This window comes from Saccoglossus kowalevskii, chromosome 11, assembly GCF_978046115.1.
Source record: "Saccoglossus kowalevskii chromosome 11, keSacKowa6.1, whole genome shotgun sequence".
Taxonomy (NCBI): domain Eukaryota; kingdom Metazoa; phylum Hemichordata; class Enteropneusta; family Harrimaniidae; genus Saccoglossus; species Saccoglossus kowalevskii.
Genome location: NC_140651.1, coordinates 16,017,685 through 16,040,621, shown reverse-complemented (window position 1 = coordinate 16,040,621; position 22,937 = coordinate 16,017,685). Strand labels below are relative to the sequence as shown.

Sequence of the window (22,937 nt, the reverse complement as noted above, 5' to 3'; positions counted from 1 at the left end):
ACTAACAAACAAGTTCGTAATCATGTTTCATTAAATAGACGACAAGTGTTGTTGAATTTGGAAATAGCTGGCAAGTGAATTCAGATTGTGAACCGGCTATGGAGGCGCCATCGCCATGTGAACAAAATCAGTTCGAATCCGAAGCTGAATCCACATGTTTTAGATTACTTAACATGGGTAAGTCATGGAATTGATCTGTGTTTATTCAAGACGAGAATGTCACACAATTACAAGGCGACCATAGCATCGTGTTATACGTTCATGTAGTACTGTTAACACGCACCCTGTATGTCATATGTTTCATACAGGAGAATTAGCGGAATGTATTAGTGTTATTGACCCAATGGTTCACTTTGAAATGTGTAAAATGGATCTGTGCGAATCTTTGCCTAACAACGACTTGGCAGGTGGATGTGACGTCATCGCTAGTTATGTAGCGGAATGTCAAAGTGCGGGTGTAGCTGTGGGTGACTGGCGAAGTGGCACGGAATGTGGTGAGCAAGAGCATTTAATATACTCATTCGTTCACGCGGCCCACAATATATTTTCATACATTCTGCAGTCTTTATTGCATTTTATAATACCACTGATTTCAACCATAAAAACAAATTGCAAAATAATAATCTTTAAAAAACATGGACGTTCAAACATGGCAACTTAATTAAAATTGAAATCTACGACTCCCATTGAATTATTAATAGGTAATTTGCGTCACACATCATTTGTTCCTTTTTTATATTTTGAAGAGCTGAAATGTCCAACCAATCAGACGTATACAGCATGTGGCTCAGCCTGTCCTCCGACGTGCGACCAACCAAATCCAGCTACCTTTTGTGGTGAACAGTGCGTCGAAGGTTGTTTTTGTGACGATGGTCTAGTCATGGATGAAGGAGGCATATGTAGACCCCTGTCGCATTGCGGATGTTACTATGAGAGTAATTTGTACAGGGTAAATAACACTTAAGACTATTAGGTATTTTCTCATCTCTGTGTGTATATATTACTATTACTTACTTATGAAAGAACAGTTATACTCTGTGTAGATACAGTTGTGTTTGATTTTTTTTATACGACTAAAGTAAAACAAATGGTTTAATAATTTCCACTTCTCCAAAATCACACAGCAGCATTTCATAACTAGACATAACTTTCCAAAAGAAATTAGATAAGGCTATTACGAGGATACCGAAAAGTATGCACGAAGACAGTACAGTGGTAGTATCGACCGACGGCTGTATCCGCGTAATAACCTTATTATTATACATCTTTCCCTCCCAATTATACATCATGGGATTGCCTGAATCCAAAAAAATTAGAACAGAATCAGCGAACTTCATTGTGTGGAGTCCGGTCAAACCCTGGTTGCAGACATGTTTGTTGTTATTATTAGAGGACACTCTAATCATTTCATATTTGGAATTCGCATTTCCTAATATGGTAGGATGAAAATAGCCCGTAAAATACCACACAACTACGGGACGCTGTAACTTATGGCGTTACGGCGACAGATGTATAATAATGTTAATTACTCGCATCGTTATTGCGACAATGACTTAGAATATAATCTTGTATGTTAAACAGGTTGGTGAGGTATTCATAAACTATAACTGCACCTCTTGCGAGTGCTTTACGGGAGGCGTTGTGGTATGCACTGACCCTATCTGTCATGAACATGCACACTGTAATCGCTACACAGACTACTATATTAACTATGACGACGAGCGGCATTGTGAGTGTGATCCAGGGTACTTTGGGGACGGAATTATATGTGAAAGTAAGTATCTATAGAACCATCATATATGCTATTTAAATGGATCAGATGATAAAAAGGATAATTACCCTCGTAGAGCGTACAATCATGTATAATATAAAGATAATCATAAAATATGCAAATAAATCTAATAATAGTATAAATACGATCAAGGATATCGATGTATTATGATTTGGGTGATACTTTTATGAAGATCTCACGCGAATTAAATAAGTCACACAAAGTGCGGGACTATCTTAAAATCGAAAGACAAGCCTCCACTTCTAAATATGCAAATGAAAATAAGAGAGTCCGAGAAACAAGAGAATCGTTGAGTGTGTGCACTCCCTATTTTATTTTTACACACTGCGTTATGTGGCGTTTGATTGACGCGCACGTAGAGTGAAATCTTGCAAACTGTGTGACTTCGCTTCTTGTGAGATCTTAATCGCACGTACATGGTTATTTGCAGTACATTTTTTTATAATCCTTATTATGATACAATAAATCTCATATGAATATATCTGTAAGTAAGTCATTCAAAACTAGAATTCACATTTATTTGTTTTATAATGTAATGTTTTTTTTTTGCAAGGAAATAATGGATATTGTGTGAATGGATGTTACAGATTTTATGAAATAGATTCTGTCTTCTGTCACTGTGATTCAGTGTGTGCTGAATATAACGACTGCTGTCCCGATTACATGACGAATTGTGTTGGTACGTAGAATGTGAAGCACGTGTAATGTATATGCAGTATTTACATTTTCATTATCGTCCATTCATTTATGAGTAAACATTAATAATCCGTAATAACATTATGCATACTGTGAGTCAGGATTATATAACTAGTACTCGTTGTGCTCATGTACGGATAATCGACGACCGTCCATAATACAACTTCATATAAATCGCGCCATCTAGTGGCGGAACACAAATGACGTTTATGAACATTCTATCTGAATTATGTTGGTTGTGCTGTCGTTTGTCCGTTAGAATGCTAATGGATGTCTACAGATCAAAACGATATATATGATTTCATCGGCCTGCATCACTAGATGGCGTGATTCACAGTAATGATCTTTTAAATTTGCATTTTAACAGATTCCGATTTCTGCTACGCATCCGGAGATCCTCATTATTATACATTCGATGACCGGGCGTATGATTTTCAAGGAGAGTGTCGTTACGTGCTGGTAACAAACGACTGTTTAGGCGGAGACTACCCGTCCTATGTCAGCAACTATGAAGGACCCTCACAGTACTCCTATTACGAAAGCTACAAAGATTCTACAAATCCCTCTGAATTTACCGTGCTCGTGAACAATCACAAACTATCTCCAACATCAACAAAAACGTGGACGAAAGATGTAACTATTATGATACATGGTTTGGTAAGTGACGAATGTTTTTCCAAGCCCATATATTGGGACATGGCGTATACGTTTATTACATGCATCGTGTACTTATGCATATTATTTCCTGTATCGTAGATCTATGCGTTGCGTAATTAGGTTACGGCTTGTGTTGAAGATGCAGCTGACCTAAACCTTGCTTATCGACAATCTTAAATTTTGAGAAGGATCTAATTTGCGATGTATATATGTATTGATCAATAAATACAAACCATGGTCAAGACGATGACGATAATAATATATTTTATCTTTGTTTATCTTGACAGGTAATTAACCTCCTCCAAAACCTAGAGGTAGAAGTCAATGGATTGACTATTACACCACCTTATTATAATCTGCACTCTTTTCTGTCGATAACGCTTGCAGGATCGTACATAGTAAGTACATACCTACTGCAATACATTACAATCGTATCAAAGAGAGAATCGCGTTCAATTGGGTACTAGCGAGTGTTATTAAGCGTTGATTATCGATTGCATTTTATTTTGTTGGTCTTTGCTTCCAGACTGTAATCACTGGGCATGGTTTGAAGGTGACGTGGAATGGAAATAGCTATGTTCGCGTGGATTTAGTCAGTAGCCATATGAACAAAGTATGCGGACTGTGTGCAAACTATAATGCAATAATACATGATGAATACATTGCACCCAATGGAATGATGGTAAGATCATATTTGTATCAATAACACTGGGTTGTGTGCGATTCATGATATGCTAGATAACAATATTAACCCGTGTATATATGAATAATGTTTGTTGAATGCACTGTGAACGAAGCTATTCATCAACGTGCATTTTTGTCTAATAATTTATTGTTTTTCTGCACTGCGATTGTGTGGTAAACAGGAAAATCGTGGTTATTTATTAATTTAAAACAAAAGAACGAGTTATCCCTGTCCCATGCCTCGTGATGATTAATAATAGTATCTGGCTGCAACTTATACATTAATCTGTAATATGACTTTATTTACCAACAACTTGAAGAATACATTTGTTCACATATTTTGTTCACATGTCACCATAATAGCTCGATGGGCCGATTCCCTTTGGAAACAGCTGGGCTGTCGATAGTGACTGCGATGACATCACTGGAGACGATCATCCTTGTGAGGTTAATCCAGACTTTGTGGCTCAGGCTGAACGTATTTGCAGTGTTCTACAAGATACTAATGGTATGAAAAAGCTACAGGTGTATACAATGTGATTAACTAACAATATTTACATTACAAGAATGTAAATTATGTGTGGAGTTGTATTTTCTGAAATTTCTATTCTTTAGCTCTCATGTAACTCTAGCATGCCTTATGTTTACAAAATACTTGTGCCACATTTCCAACTTTCGATTGTGGCAAAATGATTAAAAATATCCCAGCAAAGTACTGTCAAATATTTCGTTTTACTTAGCATGCTTTTTAGCTAATCTGTAATTTCGCTAATTCAAAATGTCACTAATTCAAAATAAAGTGTATTTTCACAATGGGATTGTTGGTACTTTAGCTAAATTAAGATTTTGTTAATTAATATCTGAAGTCAAATTCACTAAAATGGCATGTAGCTATTTAAACATGTTTTACAATATATGTTTCTAGAATCGTCTGACTCTAAGGCTTTTCATTGATGGAGGTATTTAGCCAGTAACTACATTCTGTGACACACTTAGATATAAAAGATATTTTTCCGTTTTTTTTTGTATACACAACTGCATTTTATTTGCATTTATTTGTTCACATTTTTCGAGAAGTTGAGTAGACCGGTAGACCGGATATGTCTTCCAGGGCTATGTGCATGCTGGGTTTGCAATCCTGAATTTGCCAACGACAATGTAAATAGCAGATTGATATGCAAATGTGTGTAATTGTGTGTTCCCCTTCCTCAGCTTTTATAGCATTCTAGGTCATTTCGAATCAGATTTTTTGTGTATATTATCCATGAACAATTAATTACAATTTTTAAAACTGATTTAGGCAACGGTTCTTTTACATCTTGTATGCTTATCTACCTATACACCTGAGTTTATACTTAAATTGTTCGACAGGTCCATTGAGCGAATGCTTACGCGCCCAAGTTGATTCATCCGCATCTTATGAGAACTGCCGCTACGATCTCTGTGAGACTTTACCCCTAGGTGATAACACAAGTGGATGCGATGACATAGCCGCATTTGTTGCCATGTGCCCACTTAATGTGACCATTGGTGACTGGCGAGCAGGAGGACCGTGTGGTGAGTAAGATGCTTTCTATGTGTGTGCGTTGAATTACACATGTAGAGGGAAATGTATGTATCAGTAACACATTAACAACATTTGTAGAAAAAATAGTTGATGACGTCTTGTAGAGTTAAAATACACGACATTCCAATTTATTCCCTCGTATTCCCATTGTATGTTGCATACACTGTTTCTGTTTCTGTCTATAAATTAAAACTTTATTTCACCAAAGAAGAATGTTCGACCATATTCATATTCCGTAATACACATAACCAACACGTATATATATATATACCTTAGCTATTGAATGTGGGGAAAACATGGAATATGAAGTTTGTGGTCCAGCTTGCCCTGCTAACTGTCTTCACCAAGGCCAAGTTTGCACACCGCAATGCGCTGAGGGTTGTTTCTGTCATGCCGGATTAGTGTTAGATGGGGAGGACTGTGTACCAATTGAACAATGTGGATGTCTATTTGATGGATTGTATCATTCGGTATGTTGATATGTTGAACAGTATTGGAGACTTCTGTTGTGCTGTAAGACACATATATGAGCAAGGTTCTGATTGATTTGACATGTATATTTGCAACTATATCCGGCAAAAAGCACCAATCGATTATGTGAAAAATGTGAATGCGTTCAAGAAAGAATGCAATACGTTATTATTTTGCAAAACAGCATAATCAATTCGTCAAAATGTTCGATAGAGACACGAAATGACGTGACACGTCTTGGAATTTCGATATTGACATGGTCAAAAATAGTAGTTTACATATATACGATTAACATTATTTCATTTGCAGGTGGGTGACGTATTCACTACGCACAATTGTTCACACATATGTACATGCACAGATTATATGGAAGTGGACTGTGTGGAACTCACATGTGGTTACCATGCTCAGTGCCAAGTTGTTGATGGTGTGCGTAATTGTCACTGCGACGGCGGTTACACTGGTGATGGCCAGGTCTGTGTCGGTAAGTGAATTATGAAATACTGCGCAGACTCCTAGAACATCAATAAATCTGTATTCTCTCCACAATGTGTGGGTACCGGGGATCAGACCACATGCATCTAAAATACGCCTACTCATAAATGAAACTACCCAGAATTTATTCATTTTACAATAAGGCAAGGCTCCAAGGCAATATAAGAATATTGACTGTAAAAAGGTTGGGGGTCACCAGCCTTTTTTTTTATAAATTGATGGTTGTATCCTAGTGGAAAGTCGCCATTTGGCACTATTTTAATGCCTTTACCGTAGGTTCCTATGGCAGAGATATTATGCAATATCTCAAAATCTAACCTGGTGACATAGGCTGAAAAAAATCATATATTATTATTAATGATGGAGTACTTTTTGTTGTCCTGAATTACTTCAAAAATCTGGCTTTCAAATAGTGAAAAAAAATGTAATTTCTCGTTAACATTGTGTTCTATGGAACATCTGCTGTCAAATACGTAGTTAAATTTATTGTTCTTTTTACATCATTCGGACATAAATATAATTTTATTTTTCTTTGTTATAAATCTACAGAGGCAAATTGCACCTACAATGGAAGAACATTTGAAGCAAATTCGTTCGTCTTCACAGATGACTGTGAGACATGGTATGTTGAAATATGTTTTTCATTTGGATACTGTTTTATTTATTTATTTATTTGTTTGTTTGTTTGTTTGTTTGTTTATTTAGTTAGTAATTTATTTGTTTAGTTAGTTATTTATTTATTTTTCATCCATTACAACTCATACGATTTATTAAGTGTCACACATGGTTACTACGAAGTTTTTGTTTGTGTTTGGCAAACATAGTATTAGGTCTAGTGGATTAAGTGCCTACAAAATTTCGTTTGCTGTATATTGAAATACTTTCCATTTTTATATATTTTTTATAAATTTTAAATTTATTCATATAATTATGGATTTGTTATTACTTCATGTAATAAGAATGTTTATTTATTTATTTCTACAGTCAGTGCTATGAAGGTGAACTGAACTGTTTTGGAAAGTTCTGCGGTATGTAACTTTGTTTACTTTATTTTATTATACGACAACTGAAATCGTATGTTCATAACCTGCTGGGTTGTTATTATTGTAATTCAAACAAAGATCAACATCTACAAGTAAATCATACCTATAATTTGATGCGAAATCAAAGGTTTGCGAAGTAATTATATGGTTATATAAACCAACACATGGTATATTTGATCTGCCGATAAGCGATCGTTGATTGTATGGTTACGTCGTACAATTAATTAAAAACAATATTGTTGTAATGCGTATTTGTTTAAATATATGATGCCTCGTCACCAGTTCCCTCAATAAAAATCGCCCTGTATATAAATACAATAGTACATATCAGAATTGACAATAATTATAGATACAATATAGTAATCTTCTGATTTATGCAGAGCGTGCATGCCCATCAGGAGGAAGTCCACTTCACTATGACACACTTGTATTATGTGAGTGGGAAGAGATAAACGGTAGTACGAACATACAGCTCGTGGATGAATGCCCGGATGGTTATGGGTGTCATTTCATCAACGCGACATCGGGTTATGCTGTATGCTGTCCTGAAGAAGGTACTTCATTTCACTTTTAAATCTGTCATAAATTATAACATTGCTATTAAAACATATGGCATACATACTTGATATTCCGACAACAGTAAATTTCATATTTTTAAAAGTAAGATGCCGATAAAAATATACTAATTGTATATAGTTAGCTATGCAAGGTAGAATGTTTGTTTTTTTAAATATACTGTTTTTTTTCAATCAAATGCAAGTTAAACCTCGATTATTTGATAACTATGTTGTATTATATCCCAAACCTTTTTTTACGATATGATACAATTTTGCATTCAATGTATATTAAAGACAATATAAAACTAAACCGATTTATTATAGTTATAGGTCACGCCACGTGTAGCGGTGACGGTGATGTTCATTACACATCATTTGACGGAAAGTACTATCACTTCCACGGAACATGCCAATATATTCTGGTGACCGATACGTGTTTTGGACATAATGGCACATTCCTAGTTACGGTAGATAACATCCCATGGGAGCGCGACACAACGACGTCTGTGACGAAATCTGTAACAATATACTATAGGGATTTTGTAAGTAGTCTATATAATAACCATTTGACAAATATTACTGTTTATTTTAAAATCGTGATAGCACATGATAATATATATTATAAAATAAAAAAACGCCAGTTATTATGACTATATTATTTTTTTATCAGGAAATAACAATACTGCCGATGAAGGTTGTCCATGTTAACGGCGTCATAGTAACGCTACCGTACTCACCAATTCCAGGAATCGCAATTTATTTCTCTGGGACATTCGTGGTAAGTTGATGATTAAATAGTTGGACACATTATTGGTAACTGTCTAAGCTGCACGTGCATTTATTTACACTTGTCATTACCTTATATGACCACAGGTCGTTCAGTTGGATAATGGAATAACAATACGATTCAATGGAGTCTACCTCGTGGAGGTCGATGCGGATAGCAGTTGGATGAGTTCCACGTGTGGATTATGTGGCAACTATGATCTAGATATGACGGATGACTTCACTAAACCTGATGGCGTGCTGGTAAGATATTATGCACATCAATGTCATTCATTTTCTATTATAAGCTCATAATTGTGGGCCCATTTAAAAATACCTCCAGCATACAGATTCACATATACTAAGCCGTTTCATTTGTGCAGGTAACGAGCACTAATGAGTTTGGCAACTCGTGGGTGATTGGCAATATGACAGAATGTGAACCTGTGACAGTTACCGTAGATCCGTGTGAAGAGCATCCTGAATTTTATCCTGCAGCAGTAGATGTTTGTTCAATATTAACCGACATTACAGGTAGGCAATTATTCGGCTGTGCCATGTCTGCATGTAGTATACATGTAGTGTGTGTATGATGATATATACCACAATATTAGTACACACAACAATCATTAATATTACTAATTTTAATTTTTTTCAGGGCCGTTTTCAGAATGCTTTGCTGTTATGGATCCAGCAACATTTTTTGAATCATGTACCTATGACATATGTGCATCATGGCCTGAGATAGATATCGCCTGTGATGATATTGCTGGATATGCGAGCGTATGTCATGAAATGGGCGTTGTCATAGGAGTCTGGAGATCAGAAGACTTTTGTCGTGCGTATTCTATGTGTATTTGTATTTCACATTCTTTACTACTTTACTAGCACCGGCAGAACATAACAATGCACCTCATTTTTGTTTTGAATTCACAGCTTTACAATGTCCTTTGGGCAAAGTGTACGATCCATGTGGACCAGCATGTCCACCAACTTGTCATGGACTGGTGGGAGATTGTATGGATACACCATGTGTAGAAGGATGTTTCTGTCCTATGGGGTACTTGTTGAGTGGGAATGAATGTGTGAAACCCGACGACTGTGGATGTTTTTATAATGGTCGCTATTACCATGTAAGTTTCGTTTGTATATTATCATCGTTAGTAGAATTACTAAAATCGTGAATATTTTTTTTAATTATATAGATATTCAAATCATATAATTATACTCAATAACACGTTCTTTGACATAGGTTGGAGAAGTTATGGTAAATCAGGATTGTAGCGTTTACTGTGTATGTAAAGGCAGGGATGTGATGGAGTGCTGGAGTCTGATATGCCATATCAATGCATTCTGTGGGAATGTACATGGAATTCATGGATGCCATTGTGAACATGGATATATTGGAGACGGTGAAAACTGTTTCAGTACGTAAATATTGATGTTAATATTTCTACATTTTGTATATACTGATATATATTTTTCGGCATTCGGGCGAAATTATATAATAATTCTATCATAGCCATAGAGGCACTGGAAAGAGACAAATGTGTCACGGCCTCCGTTATGTTATTTATTGTTTATATCATATCTGTTATATAACGCAATTATTCTTATCATTAACAATTTTGTATTTTGCTTTGATTAGGCTAACCTAACGCTATCGTCTCTTGTATTTCGTTTTAAGTGGATGATTACGAAACGTGTATTGGCTGGGGTGATGTGCACCATGAGACATTTGACGATATGAAGTATGACTTTCAAGGTTTATGTGAATACATGGCACTTCGCCCTCAGTGTTCAAACGACACAAAGCCATTCTATGTCACCGTAGATTATGAGTATTATTCGCCGGGATTGTCTGTAACCAGATCCGTGACGTTTGTTAGCATATTAGGGGTATGTTTTACTCATTTTAAATAATTACCTCATCACAGATTCCCTATAAAGTATTGCAATTCTCTTTATATTTCATTAATTATTACTTAGAAAGCAGTTATTGTGTTATTTCACTTTCAACAATGATCGTGTTCATTTATTATTAGACTGTGACACTTGGACGCAACCACGATGTATATGTCCATGACAATGGTTTATTATCGGTAAACGTACCATACTTGGCACTACCAGGAATCACAATAACATATGATGGCACCAATGTGGTAAGTGGATACTTTTTAGGTTGCCGCTAAGGCGATATATTTTGCAATATAATTTGTTGGGCATTTGTTGACAAATGTGACACGAGCTAATTACGAACACTTTAGTTTGCTGCCACACATTTCAGTAGGTCTTGAAATATGTAATGAAAAATATGTGTCCGTTTTACGCAATTGCTATATAATGAATAATTGGAAATCTGTTTTGATAGGTTATTACTACGATACTGGGAGTGACTGTTCGATTCGATGGTATGTATCGATGGGAAATCGACTTGAGTACATCGTGGGCGGATGATACATGTGGGCTGTGTGGGAACTTCAATGGAGACCTTTCCGATGATACAACAACTAAGTGGGACGGTACTCCGGTACGTTATATTGAAATAACATTTCCAAGGATCGACATCGATACTCAATATAAAGTCTGTTCAAACAGTAGATTGCATTTTTCCTGATTATATGATTCTATATTATATGTAGATGTGTCGTTACAGTAGTGATGACATTTCCCTAAATGTCTCCTATTTTGAGTAGTTACTCATGACAACGATTGCCAAGTATTGCCTAATATATATCATTATATATTCAAAGGCGTTGAACATAGATGATTTCGGAGACAGTTACGCTATCGGTACCGATTGCCAACTGACAGATGGAGGTGATCCCACATTGGACTGTCAAGACCTAACACTTGCAGAAGGTCTTTGTGGCATTATATGGTCCGGTAAGATGCGTCTATTAATACAACTTGCAAATTCAACAAATATAATTTGATATAATCAGTCTTATTAGCCTATTAACTTTGTTTCGATGTACATGTTTCCATCTAGTAACGTACCCTTTTCGCACTACTTACCAGTCGCATTAACTAATTTTTAATATCTTTTCAGCATTATTTGAACAATGTCATGACGTCATAGACCCAAAAATATATTTCGAAGCCTGTGTTTTTGACGTATGCGGAAGTCAACCTGATACTTCTATCGTGTGCCAAGATGTGGCAGCATATGCTATGTCTTGCTCAGGCGTCGGAATCAGCATCAACTGGAGAACTGACGCATTCTGCCGTAAGTGTGTTTTAATCACTGACATATGTTCGGGACTATGACGGATAATATGATGGACACACCCTCACCCCTTCTTGTGTGGTGGCCATCAACATTCTGTGTACCGTTGTTTCTCAGAATATAACTAACTGTTTTGTTTTTCCTTTATCAGCTTTGGAGTGCCCTGCGGGTATGACGTATAGCACCTGTGGTTGTGACAAGACATGCGCAGATCCATTCACTGAGTGCGACGCGACACATTGTGTCGAAGGGTGTTTCTGTATGGATGGATTGCTAAGAAGTGGTCATGAGTGTGTTCCATTAGAAAGATGTGGCTGCTGGTACAAAAGTCAATATTTTAAGGTAATATTCCAACATTATGACATGATATTTCGTATGTTCCATAAAAAAATGTATTCATGTATTCATGAAACTGAAAAACAAACTGTTTCTTGCAGCCAGGGGAAGTGTATGTAGATGGGAATTGTGATGAATACTGTGTGTGCCAGACTAATCATTTGATGCTCTGTGAAACATTGAATTGTGATGCCAATGCACACTGTGGAGTGGTAGAAGGACAACATCACTGCATCTGTAATGACGGCTTTAAAGGAGACGGAACCACGTGCATTCATAGAAGTTAGTCTAATTTATAAGTAGATTAAATGTATATCTAAATGCGCTAGCTGATTGTTTGACAGCATTTCTTCCTTCTTCTTTTTAACGACTTTGGTAAATATGTTGAAATTATTTTTTTTTGTTAAATTTCGTAAAGCAGCATCTGCGTAAAACAAGTTAAAATTGATCTGTGAATCAGACATTCTCTGAAAGTTACTAAGCATGCATTATCTGAAAGCTTTAGATATAGGCGAACACAGTAGTGTATATGCTGTATCAATGTTTCTATCTAAACTGTCCAACAAATAGTCGGTAGAATATCTGTAATTATTTGGTGGTAGCTGAAAGAAATGCAGATAAAAAAACGTACGAGACGCAGTTGTCCAGTATACTGCATTAAATACGCTCGTGCATTTCCTATATCAATCGTGTGACTGACAATTTTATAAAAGCGATAGTCAAAATGACGAAATTAGCCGGTACATTCACTTTCACCGTCTGTAACTAAGTTTTCAGACTGTGTATTATGCTTGGCAACTTTTAGAGAATGTCTGATCACAGACAAATGTTTAACTTGTTTATTTCCTGTTGCTACGATAAATCGTTATAAGATATGTTATGTATACATACTTCTCTCTTCAATTATTGGGAACGTGGAATGGATGATCAAATACAGTAATCCATTACAAATAAAATCAAGTTCGAAAGTTCAGATTGATTAATAAACAATGTTGCTGCATATTGGCTGGTCTCTGAAGATGAAATCGCACATCCAGTGAATGCGAAGTTTACGAATGCTGAAGCACATTTTAAATTTTAAAAAATATATATTTTTTTTTTCTAGGTCACGCCAGATGTAGTGGTGACGGTGATGTTCATTACACATCATTTGACGGAAAGTACTATCACTTCCACGGAACATGCCAATATATTCTAGTGACCGACACGTGTTTTGGACATAATGGCACATTCCTAGTTACGGTAGATAACATCCCATGGAAGCACGACACGTCTGTGACAAAATCTGTAACAATATACTATATGGGTTTTGTAAGTAGCTTATATCGTCTTGTTGTAGAAAGTAACAATCTGACAAATATTATTATTGTGTTCACATTTTCAGCATATGATTGTATCTAATAATGTAAAAACACGTCAGTTATTCTAACTATATTATTTTTTTATCAGGAAATCACAATATTGCCGATGAAGGTTGTCCATGTTAACGGCGTCATAGTAACGCTACCGTACTCACCAATTCCAGGAATCACAATTTATTTCTCTGGCATATTCGTGGTAAGTTGATGATTAAATAGTTGGTGTTTATACGCTGGACACACCATTGAAAACTGTCTAAGCTGCACGTGTATCTATTTACACTATGCATTATGTTTTATGACCACAGGTCGTTCGGTTGGACAATGGAATAACAATACGATTTAATGGAGTCGACCTCGTGGAGGTCGATGCGGATAGCATTTGGATGAGTTCCACGTGTGGATTATGTGGCAACTATGATCTAGATATGACGGATGACTTCACTAAACCTGATGGCGTGCTGGTAAGATATTATATACATCAATATAATTATAAGCTCATAATGTTGGATTCATTGATAAATACCACAGATTTACGGATTTACAGATAATACAGATTTACAAATACTAAGCCGTTTCACCTGTTCAGGTAACTGGTACTAATGAGTTTGGCAACTCGTGGGTGATTGGCAATATGACAGAATGTGAACCTGTGACGGATACCGTAGATCCGTGTGAAGAGCATCCTAATATTTATCCTGCAGCAGTAGAGTTTTGTTCAATATTAACCGACATTACAGGTAGGCAATTATTCGGCTGTGCCATGTCTGCATGTAGTATACATATAGTGTGTGTATGATGATATATACCACAATATTAGTAGACACGACAATCATTAATATTACTAATTTTAATTTTGTTCAGGGCCGTTTTCAGAATGCTTTGCTGTTATGGATCCAGCAACATTTGTTGAATCATGTACTTATGACATATGTGCATCATGGCCTGAGATAAATATCGCCTGTGATGATATTGCTGGATATGCGAGCGTATGTCATGAGATGGGCATTGTCATTGGAGTCTGGAGATCAGAAGACTTTTGTCGTGCGTATTCTATGTGTATTTGTATTTCACATTCTTTACTATTTCCCTAAGAACAATTGATTTTATTCATTCGTAAACGTATGTTGCATTCTTATTTAGCAAATTAAACCTTTAAATGTAATGTAGCACAGGCAGAACATAACAATGCACCTCATTTTTGTTTTGAATTCACAGTTTTACAATGTCCTTTGGGCAAAGTGTACGATCCATGTGGACCAGCATGTCCACCAACTTGTCATGAACTGGTGGAAGATTGTATGGATACACCATGTGTAGAAGGATGCTTCTGTCCTATGAGGTACTTGTTGAGTGGGAATGAATGTGTGAAACCCGACGACTGTGGATGTTTTTATAATGGTCGCTATTACCATGTAAGTTTCGTTTGTTTATTATCATCGTTAGTGGAATTACTAAAATCGTGAATATTTTTTTTTAAATATAAAGATATTCAAATCATATAATTATACTCAATAACACGTTCTTTGACATAGGTTGGAGAAGTTATAGTAAATCGGGATTGTAGCGAGTACTGTGTATGTAAAGGCAGGGACGTGATGGAGTGCTGGGGTCTGATATGCCATATCAATGCATTCTGTGGGAATGTACATGGAATTCATGGATGCCATTGTGAACATGGATATACTGGAGACGGTGAAAACTGTTTCAGTACGTAAATGTTGATGTTAATATATTTTCCGACATTCGGGCGAAATTATATAGTAATATTATAATATCCATGCAGGATCTGGAAAGAGACAAATGTGTTGTGGCATCCGTTAGTACTCATTATTCATATCATATATGTTAAATCAAGCAATTGTTCTTATTATTAACAATTCTTGTTTTACTTTGATTGGGCTAACCAAACGCTATCGTCTCTTGTATTTCGTTTTAAGTGGATGATTACGAAACATGTATTGGCTGGGGTGATGTGCACCATGAGACATTTGACGATATGAAGTATGACTTTCAAGGTTTATGTGAATACATGGCACTTCGCCCTCAGTGTTCAAACGACACAAAGCCATTCTATGTCACCGTAGATTATGAGTATTATTCGCCGGGATTGTCTGTAACCAGATCCGTGACATTTGTTAGCATATTAGGGGTATGTTTTACTCATTTTAAATAATTACTCCAGTGCAGATTCCCTATAAAGTATTGTAATTTTCTTTATTTTATTTATTTTATTGTGTAATTTCACTTTCACTTGATTTGTATTTATTATTGTTAGACTGTGACCCTTGAAGGCAACCACGATGTATATGTTCATGACAATGGTTTATTATCGGTAAACGTACCATACTTGGCACTACCAGGAATAACAGTAACATTTGATGGCACCAATGTAGTAAGTTGACACTTTTAGGTTGCCGCTAAGGCACTAATACATTTTGTTACTAATATATTTTGTTTGGCTTTTGTTGGCAATTGTAACACGAGGTTATCACGAACACTTTAGTTTGCAGCCACACATAGACATTGTTATTTCAGTGGGTCTTGAAATATGTAATAAAAAAATATGTGTTGTTTTTACACAATTGCTGTATAGTGGATAATTGGGAATCTGTTTTGATAGGTTATTAATACGATACTTGGAGTGACTGTTCGATTCGACGGTGAGTATCGATGGGAAATCGACTTGAGTACGTCATGGGCGAATGATACATGTGGGCTGTGTGGAAACTTCAATGGAGACCTTTCCGATGATACAACAACCAAGTGGGACGGTACTCCGGTAAGTTACATTGAAATAACCGTTCCAATGATCGTCATCGATACACAATATGACAAGATTGCATTGTTCATGTTTCCTGATTATATGATTCTATGTTATATGTGAATGTATCGTTACCGTGGTGATGACATTTCCCTAAATATCTCTTATTTTGAGTAGTTACTTACGAAAACGATTGCCAAGTATTGCCTAATATATATCATGTTATATTCAAAGGCGTTGAACATAGATGATTTCGGAGACAGTTACGCTATCGGTACCGATTGCCAACTGACAATTGGAGTTGATCCCACATTGGATTGTCCAGACCCAACACTTGCAGGAGATCTATGTGGTGTTATATCGTTGGGTAAGATGCGTCCACTAAAAATACTTGCGAATTCAACAAACATGATATAATTAGCATTATACTATTAATTTTGCTTCGATGTTCCCATCTAGTAACGAACCCTTTTCGTACTATTTACCAGTCTCATCACATCATATTAGCCGATTTGAATATCTTTTCAGGATTATTATTTGAAAAATGTCATGACGTCATAGACCCAAAAATATATTTCGAAGCTTGTGTCTTTGATGTATGTGGAAGTCTACCTGATACTTATATCGTGTGTCAAGATGTGGCAGCTTATGCTATGGCTTGCTCAAACGTCGGAATCAACATCAACTGGAGGACTGACACATTGTGTCGTAAGTTTGTTTGAATCACTCACATATTTGTTCTGGACTATGACGGATAATATGATAGATACGCCTTCATTCCTCTTGTTTGGTGGCCATCAATATTCTGTGTAGCGTTTTTCTCAGAATATAACTAACTGTTTTGTTTTTTCTTTATCAGCTTTGAAGTGCCCTGCGGGTATGACGTATAGCACCTGTAGTTGTGACAAGACATGCGCAGATCCATTCACTGAGTGCGACGCGCCACATTGTGTCGAAGGGTGTTTCTGTATGGATGGATTGCTAAGAAGTGGTCATGAGTGTGTTCCATTAGAAAGATGTGGCTGCTGGTACAAAAATCAATATTTTAAGGTAATATTCAAACATCATGACTCGATATGTCGTATGTTCCATAAAGTAATGTATTCATGAAACTGAAAAAAAAACTGTTTCTTGCAGCCAGGGGAAGTGTATGTAGATGGGAATTGTGATGAATACTGTGTGTGCCAGACTAATCATTTGATGCACTGTGAAACATTGAATTGTGATGTCAATGCACACTGTGGAGTGGTAGAAGGACAACGTCACTGCATCTGTAATGACGGGTTTACAGGAGACGGAATCACGTGTCATCATGAAAGTTAGTCTATTTATATTAATAAATCTAATCGTATATCTAAATATGCGAAGTGATGTTCCTACAGGCCATCGTTCAATATTTTGAAATTAATTCTATCCAAATTATAGCTATGAATATCATTGTTTTTGTTGTTGTTATGACGCACGTGTCTTTTAATCTTCAGATTTATTCAATATCACTTGCGCTAACGAGGTTATGGGAATTTATTTGGAAGAACAGTGGATTTTGACAGCCCTAAGTCTGCAAACAGCAAATGCGAACGATTTTCATTTGACGGACCCTACCTGCACCGGGACGACAAGTATCGCTATTTCCGGAGCTGTGAGCTATTATTTTGAGACAGCTATTGACGAATGTGACACCGAATCTACAGTAAGTCGTAGTTTATTCGAACATTAATTCGTTCATTTGTGTTAGTTTGCTCAATTTGTATTAATTAATTAAAAATTCTGAACCTGCACCACAATCTTAACAAAGGTTAAACGTATCTCGCTGTTGATGCGACAACAAATGATGAACGTGGGTGATAAATATTGCCCACTGTACACCATCGGGATTCAAGAAAATGCTTATTTCTGATCAAAATGTTTCTCTTTCCGACTGTCCTCGTAAAGAAGTTTATTAAATATGCGAAGTGTGATCTACAGCCAGATCTGAAGGCCTTTGCCGCATTCTGGCCATGCTGTGTGGCGCGTATCGCGTGGACGGGTTTCACGTTCTCTGCACGTAATAAGCTCGGTTATTAAGCATCCTTTTTTGGGGATGCCCGGTGGCCGAGGGGAAGACGTGTAGTGGCGTGTAGCTAGGCGATTAGGTGCCGTACGCGAGCGCCGGTTCGAGTCACGCACGCAGTACGTATTTACTATAATTAGACATAGTCCTTACCTTGCCGTTTATTCGGTGTTATTTGCTTACTTTACTTCCTATGTCGACAGCAACTATGAGTTTAAAAATTATTTCTCAGTACTTATTCACTGTTAAAATGCTGTACCATTACTTTCACCATCCTTCTACAGCCAGATCTGAAGGCCTTTGCCGCATTCTGGCCATGCTGTGTGGCGCGTATCGCGTGGACGGGTTTCACGTTCTCTGCACGTAATAAGCTCGGTTATTAAGCATCCTTTTTTGGGGATGCCCGGTGGCCGAGGGGAAGACGTGTAGTGGCGTGTAGCTAGGCGATTAGGTGCCGTACGCGAGCGCCGGTTCGAGTCACGCACGCAGTACGTATTTACTATAATTAGACATAGTCCTTACCTTGCCGTTTATTCGGTGTTATTTGCTTACTCGTAAAGAAGTGGTTAGCCTATATGGACCATGTCTTGCTAGGGTGTTATTAGATGCATTCCAAAAACCGCTTAGTGTATCGTAATTAGCTTGCCACAAAATATTCATGTCGACCACTTATTAATTTGAGGGCGGCTTCCGTATATGTCCTTATGCCCATGTATAGCCGATGAAGTTGAATGTAATATAGAGATTTAGGCCAGCATTGAATGAATGTTAAGTCTTGTAGTTTCATTTTTTTAATTTGATTACTGCAACTAGCCACACTATTATAGCTAACAGAATGTTTTACAACACAGTAGATCGAACGTTGCACAGCTACACATTGACAGTCACGAGTACTATATGTCTCATACTTTTTCAGGGTGTATGTAATATGGCTGCCACGTTTTTATCGGATTTGTAAAAAACAAATAAGCAAAAAACATCGTCAACAATTATTTTTGCCTAAAATTTGGATTGTAGTATATTTGTGTCAATTGTTTTAAAATACAATAAGCTCAATATAATTAACCACAGAATTTACCCGCCATTTTGGATTACGAAAATGGCCTAATAAGTTTGACAATTACTAGAGAACAACTGGATCAACGTACATTTGATTTATATCATCGATGTCCTACGTAACATCAACTGCCATAAATTTGCATCCTGTTTGTCGTCATATTGGATTCATAAGTAGGGTCTAGCATATTTCTGTATATACATTGGTTTCTATATAAAATTATGTGGTCTCCTGGTATAAACTGTCGGATTTACACAAAATTGGTATAACATGCTTGACATTGAATTTCTATCGAATCACTAACTGCATCGATGTGACATTTGACTTATAGGACCTACATTTCCATTCATTCAAATATACCCACTCTTTGTGACATGGTTTGGGCGCCATGTTTGTACCGACATGATAAGAAATATTCAAGATTTTAAATTACAAACAGCTTTAAATTGATATAAAATTTAGTTTGTTGTATATATATGGCTAGTGCATTACCATACAAAATTCACACCTGAATTTCTCACATTGTGCTTTTTTTGTTTTGGATTAAATGGAAAAAAGAAGTCCACCATTGCTCATTCCATCGTTTTACAGACCGGAAATGTGTGCACATGATGTAAAACAGAAATTGTATTATTAGCAACCATGATCAAAGGTTTAACTATTTAAATGTAATTTTTTTCTAGGAAGTAGAGATTGATGGAATGCAAAGAATTCTGTACACGAATTATGTATACAGTAAACGTGGTACGCTGATGGCAAAGATGCAATGCTGCTTTGACACTGAATACACAATTGCGCCTATTCATATTGTTGCCAATCCTTGGTATGTTTTCTGTATCGTTCAGTATCGCAACAAGTAATACTTTATTACTTAGAATCGTTCGCGCAATTCCATCAAATAAATGAGAGCAGCAAATATATAATATACGATTATAATATTTTTTGGTTTCAAAAGTGTTATAATTATTAATTCAGAGAGAAGCCGTGAACATTTAGTTTTTTTTTTTTTTTACCCTGTACAAAATAACTTTTGTTTCATAGGAAACCATGATAAGCATTATTTCATGACAAACAAATATTCGTCAGAGTTTTCCAATAATTCGAATAAACATGAATAGCATATATAACAAAATAGTTTCACCATAGTAACCAATGATAAATTTTCATGGGTGTTTGACACATGTTTTTGAAAAAAAAGTAGTTCGGTTACCATACGTGTTACCAGAACATATGGCGATAAGTTTTATTGGTGGCAAACTACTTTAATATATCACATTGCCACACTGAGTATTAACGACAAACGCCGACTATTCGATGACGTCATAAACACATATGTTTATGCATTTATGATTATGTAGTACAGTTTTCGTCCTGCAGTGCATTGGTGTATATTGTAACTTTCTAATTATTTTTCTACAGCCAAGTGGACGTCGTACTGAAAGGATTTGGAACGTTCACCTTCGAGAATGCTCTGTATACAAATGATACATTCACAACATTGTTTGACCCGCGTGCATTTCCTATTGAAATATGCGATGGTGTTCTGATTTACTTTGAGATAAGCGTAGTTACAACTGACCCTGGGTTACAGCTTTTTGTCGAACACTGTGTTGCTACTGAAAGTATTGATCCATCTGAAGGCGGCGAATACGATGAAGAAATTATTACCAACGGGTATGTTGCGAATACGTTGTTTATTTCACACCATAAAAGTTAATACAATGCAATGTAATAAATGTGGAGATTCTAACCGATTAAATCGTTTCTGCACATTAAGTTTTTGAAAGGCATTACACATGTATACGCAACATTCATCATATCTCACGCGAAACTGTACTACATTACAAGTCGCGTATAGCGGATAAAATAACATTAACATTATCTTGTTTTTTTCAGCTGCCCTGACGACAATATACTATTTGAGCACACATCGCCAAACCCCAACTGGCAGAAACAGTACGAATGGGACGCTTACAATATGGTGAATGACCGTCCAGACGATGGGGAGAATATCGACATATATATACACTGCTCTGTAGTTGTCTGTAAAGTAGGAGAAGTGGGCACCAGATGTTCCGAGGTACGTTATTTGTCTTCTATACAGTAAACTTATGTCTAGGTTTATGCCACCTACCAATACACGTCTTCACATAGTATTGTTTTCGCGATATGTTAGAACTTACGGTGAATATAGCTAATGGCCTATTGTTGATGTTTGCTCAATCTAGGGTTGTATTGATTCCAACAAGAGATCTGTATACGATCCCGATTCTACATCAGAGAGTACTATCATCAGCCACGGACCACTGAAGAAATCTTCAAAGTAAGACTATCATACAATTGATTTATAGAACAAATCATTCGCTGTCTATCTACGCATGTGTGCAAGTTTAAGAATCACGTGTATGGGTTGTGAAATCCCTCTTTATATTTCGTGTTTTTCTTTCAGGCAAAGTCTAATAATTAGTGAACAAAAGCATAATTTCATAAGAAACTATGCATTATAATTACATTTTGGCGAGGAAAAATTTTAAATACCAATTTTGTTAACACGGACACGTTTATGTCGACCATATGATGTATTGTATTTGTTTGTTTATTTCCAGTTGTGAAATCTAGTGTAGAAGACGACACGGCTATATTGTACCCAATTGACACGGAAGCGAACCGAACGTATTTATTAAATAATTTAAATTAATTCATCATAATTATCGTATTCATTTCTCATGTGATAGATATAGTTCCAGGTAATTAGACAATTTGTTTATGTATTCATATTTATGAATATTACTAAATGCATTCAGTACATTTTTGTCACATAACATAATAATTTATATTGATAGAAAATATTTGCTCCCACATTTACAGATTTCTGTAACTGGATTATATACATCGATATTTATTTAGCATTCTTGTTACTTTTTTTCTTCACTTATCAATAAATTCATCACTTGCAACTTTGTTTGATGTTATTATTGAGGAATTGATTGACATGTGCATCATATGAGACTAACAAACATATATGGCTGAGCCATGCATTTTGTGTATTACTAAAATTAACAATTCGCCAAAACATTTTGTTGTAGAATAAAAATTCCAATAAACGCAGGGGGGAACCAACAGTGGTCCTAGGTATTGAACCAAATATTCATGTCACCCTAATACTACCGTATCAATACACATTATTTCCTAATCAAGTATATCAAATACATTATACTATGGTATTTCCTTATCTGGTGGGAATGTGGAATGATTTGACAGTATACCACAAATCAAGTATTACAACTTTCACAGGTCTTACAGACCCAGTGGTAGCATTCTGAAAAAAAATAGTTCCTTTTGGTTACCCCATCCAAGCTGTGAACTTTATTTACTGGCAGTACTCGGACTCAGACAACGGTTGGGGGCAAAGGTGG

General features: G+C 36.2%; 1 protein-coding gene across 1 annotated transcript; it reads left to right on the top strand.

Moving 5' to 3' along the window:
• The first annotated feature begins 352 nt into the window (after nt 1–352).
• LOC102809906 (IgGFc-binding protein-like) lies at nt 353–22,478 on the top strand. Its single transcript, XM_085504922.1, has 48 exons — nt 353–494; nt 747–949; nt 1,582–1,774; nt 2,346–2,471; nt 2,856–3,145; nt 3,433–3,543; nt 3,672–3,827; nt 4,193–4,337; nt 5,201–5,386; nt 5,673–5,866; nt 6,177–6,351; nt 6,912–6,984; nt 7,347–7,390; nt 7,786–7,959; nt 8,287–8,504; nt 8,633–8,740; nt 8,836–8,991; nt 9,111–9,261; nt 9,386–9,565; nt 9,664–9,860; nt 9,980–10,154; nt 10,415–10,626; nt 10,773–10,889; nt 11,099–11,257; nt 11,481–11,613; nt 11,780–11,956; nt 12,108–12,298; nt 12,394–12,574; nt 13,398–13,603; nt 13,742–13,849; nt 13,959–14,114; nt 14,240–14,390; nt 14,515–14,694; nt 14,869–15,065; nt 15,186–15,360; nt 15,591–15,802; nt 15,929–16,045; nt 16,274–16,432; nt 16,649–16,781; nt 16,943–17,122; nt 17,274–17,464; nt 17,552–17,732; nt 17,896–18,104; nt 20,205–20,344; nt 20,941–21,195; nt 21,418–21,601; nt 21,750–21,844; nt 22,128–22,478. The coding sequence occupies exons 1-48, from the start codon at nt 359–361 to the stop codon at nt 22,138–22,140; spliced, it is 7,803 nt and encodes a 2,600-aa protein (XP_085361048.1). The 5' UTR covers nt 353–358; the 3' UTR covers nt 22,141–22,478.
• The last annotated feature ends 459 nt before the right edge of the window (nt 22,479–22,937 follow it).